Below are 3,496 nucleotides of genomic sequence, written 5' to 3' on the forward strand. Positions count from 1 at the left end.
GGCAGACGTCGGGGCCGGGCTGCGAGGACTGAGCTCCCAGCTGGCCCTGCGGCGCCACAGCGACGGGCGGGAGCCCCGCGTGGCTGAGGCAGCAGCTATCTTGGCGGGCACACTGTGGCGGGGGCGGGGCGAGGGCCTGAGCCTGGGAGCTGCTCTGTGTGGCTGGGACCGGGGTGGCCCAGCCCTGTGGTATGTGGCGGATGATGGCACGCGGCTGGCCATGGCAGCTGTGGCCGTAGGCTCGGGCTCGCCCTATGCCTACGGGGTGCTGGACGGGGCATACCGCGAGGACCTGGCACTCGGCCCTGCTGTAGCATTGGCCCGGCGTGCCGTGGCCCAGGCTGCGCGGCGTGACGCCTACTCCGGCGGCACTGTGGATGTGGTGCATGTGGGGCCCTGTGGCTGGCGCTGGGTGGCCCACGCTGACCTGGCGCACCTGGCTTGGGGGCCAGGGATGCCCGAGGACCAGAAGGAGGAGAAGGAGGAAGGGACCGGCGATCAAAGCAGCGGGACAGGGACAAGCGGCATGTAGAACTGAGCGCCAGCGTGGACCAGTAGAAACCAGTATAGGCCAGCCTTGAGTATAACTAACCAGCTTGGACCAGCATAACCCAGCACGGAGCATGACTAACCAGCATGGACCAATATAAATCAGTATAATTCAGCATGGAGCAGAACTAATCAACGTGGCCAGTATAGCCTAGCACAGAGCATGACTAACCAGCTTGTACCAGTATAGCCCAGCATGGAACACAACTAACCAGCTTGGACCAATATAAACCAGTATATTTCAGCATGGGGCATGGATAACCAGCATGGACTGGTACAAACCAATATAGCCAGCAAGGAGCACAACTAACCATAACAGACTAATGTAAACCAGTATAAACTAGTGTAACCCAGCTTGGAGGATCTCTAACCAGCTGGTACAGTGCAAACCAATATAATCCATTTTGGAGTCTTAGTAATTAGCTTGGACTAGCAAAGACCAGTATAACTCATCACAGAGTGTGACTAACCAGTGTGGACCAGTATAATCTAGAACAGAGGACTAATTATTTCCATGGACCAGTATAAACCAGCATAACCCAGCATGGAACTTCTCGAATCTGCCTGAACCAGTATAACCCAGCACGAAGTACTGCTGACCAGTGTTGTCCTGTATAATTCAGCAGATAACATCAGCAGCCCAAGGTATCCAGTACAAACCAGTACAATCCAGTATGAAGCATGACTCACCAGCCTGCACCAGTACCAACCAGCAAATTACAGCACAGAGACTAACCCTCTGAGGCCAGTATAACCAGTGTGGAATGTCACCAGCTTCAACCAGCAAGAACCAATTTATCCAACATGAGATGTCACTAACCAGTTTGGACAAGTACAAAGCAGTATAATCCAGAATTGACCCTTACTGACCCACTTGGACTACTATAAACCAATAGAGAATTTTAACAACCAACTTGGACCAGTGCAAACCAGTACACACCAGTATGGAACATAGCTAACTAGCATGGACAAGTATACACCAGAGTGGAACACCACTACCCAGCAGGCACCAGTACATAGCAGGATGGAGCATCACTACGCAGCACGGGCCAGTACAAATCAATACATACCAGTATGGAGCATCAGTAATCAGTGTGGGCCACTGCAAACCAGTACAGACCAGAATGGAGTATCAGTATGCAGAAGGAACCAGTGCAAAACAGTACACACCAGCATGGAGCATTGCTAACCGGCAGGGGCCAGGAAAGACCAGTAAGTACCAGTATGGAGCAACAGTAACCAGTGTGGGCCAGTACAAATCATTACACACCAGCGTGGAACCTTGCTAACCAGCATGGACCAGTGCAATCCAGTACACACTGGCAGAGAACTTTACAAACTAACATGAACCAGTGCAGCCCAGCACCATTGCTAGATCCTCGCAGGCCACCCATGTCCCCCCTCATTGTCATTCCCGGGGCACCTTGGCCCGGTGGGGGGGAGCCGGGTCCCGCCTCTTCTCATTTGCATATAAATTACACTGGGAACAAAGACACCTCAGCCGGAAAAGTCATTACTGCCCCGATCTGCCCACCCCAAGGAACCCAGTCGTCCAGGGCTCCCTCCCTCCCCAGACCCCACTTCTCTGCTGGAGCTGCGGGGAGAACCAGGGGTCCAGGCTCCCAGCCTCCCCAGCTCTAACCCACCCTGCTCCCAGGGCAGGTGTCCCCACTGCCCTCCCAGTCCCACCTCCCCTCTCCTCTCCAAGAACTGGGAGAGAACCCAGGAGTCCGGGCTCCCAGGCCCCATCACTTTCCCGCTCCCCTCCTAGAGCGGGGAGACAACCCAGGTGTCCGGACGCCGAGGTCCTCAGCCCCCATCCCCTTCCCAGAGCGGGAGAGAACCCAGGCATCCAGCCCCCGATTTACAAAATAAAGTGTTTATTACGAAATTATAACATGATCCCGCCCTCCCCCATGGATGGGATGTCTCACCCCTCCCCCTGCCTCCTGGGTCTCTGGGGGGAGGAGCAGAACCTGGAAAGGGGTGTAGCCTGTTTGGTGGAGCAGGGCCTGGGCAGGGGGATGGCCCACGTGGCCAGGCCAGGAGGCAGAGCAGAGATTTCGGGTGCGTGGCTTCTTTCAGGTGATCTGTGCAAATGTAGCCAGGGAGGGGGCGTGGCCAGCAGAAGGGCATGGCCTGTCCCATGTGGTCTGTGGGGGATCTGTGGCCTGGAGGGTGGGGCCTGGTGGCAGTGTACTGTTATGGGGGAGCAGCTTGGCCTGGGTGTGGGGCATGGCCTCGGTGAATGACGGGCAGAGCGGGGGTGTGGTCTGTGGCAAAGCCGTGGCTGTTTGGTGCAATTAGGAGTTTGGTGGGACCTGTTGCATGTGGTCAGGTGATGCTGTGGCCTGGTTGAGTGTAGTCAGGTGGCACGCTGATTGGCTTGGCCAGAAACTGGGTGTGGCCTTAGGAGCACAGCCATCCAGATGATGGATGTGGCATACTTCAGGTGACCAGATGATAAGCATGGCCTTGTGGGCATGCCCTGCCATGTGTGGCCTGGTGGGCATGGCCTGCCAGATTTGGCCAGACAATGGGTGTGGCCTTATGTGCATGGCCTCTCCAGAGTAGCCAGGCAATGGACGTGGCCCAGTGGCTACAGCCTGCTTAGTGTGGACAGGTGCTGAGCATGGCCCAGTGGACATGCCCTATTCAGTGTGGTCAGGCACTGGGTGTGGCCTGAGGGGCATGGCCCATCTGGTGGGCCAGAGGATGGGCGTGGCCTCTCAGGTGTGGTCAGACAATGTGCATGGCCTGGTGGGCGTGGCCTGTCTGAGGTGGCCAGGCAATGGGCGTGGCCTGACAGATGCAGTCAGACAATGGGCGTGGCCTGTCTGAGGTGGCCAGACGATGGACATGACCTAGCAGTGGGCATGACCTGCTCGGTGTGGTCAGACACTGGGTGTGGCCTGGCCCGTGGCGGCCATTAGGGGCGGGTGCCCCC

General features: G+C 57.0%; 1 protein-coding gene across 1 annotated transcript in view; it reads right to left on the reverse strand.

Annotated features, from left to right (window-relative positions):
• Positions 1-2,883: 2,883 nt before the first annotated feature.
• CDH24 (cadherin 24) overlaps positions 2,884-3,496 on the reverse strand; it is a 6,232-nt gene continuing 5,619 nt past the window's right edge. The window contains exon 11 of the mRNA XM_006036520.2: positions 2,884-2,957. Within this exon, the coding sequence (XP_006036582.1) occupies positions 2,884-2,957 (74 nt within the window). The remainder of the gene's footprint in view (positions 2,958-3,496) is intronic.

The sequence above is a fragment of the Alligator sinensis genome, unplaced genomic scaffold (assembly GCF_000455745.1).
Source record: "Alligator sinensis unplaced genomic scaffold, ASM45574v1 scaffold128_1, whole genome shotgun sequence".
Classification (NCBI taxonomy): domain Eukaryota; kingdom Metazoa; phylum Chordata; order Crocodylia; family Alligatoridae; genus Alligator; species Alligator sinensis.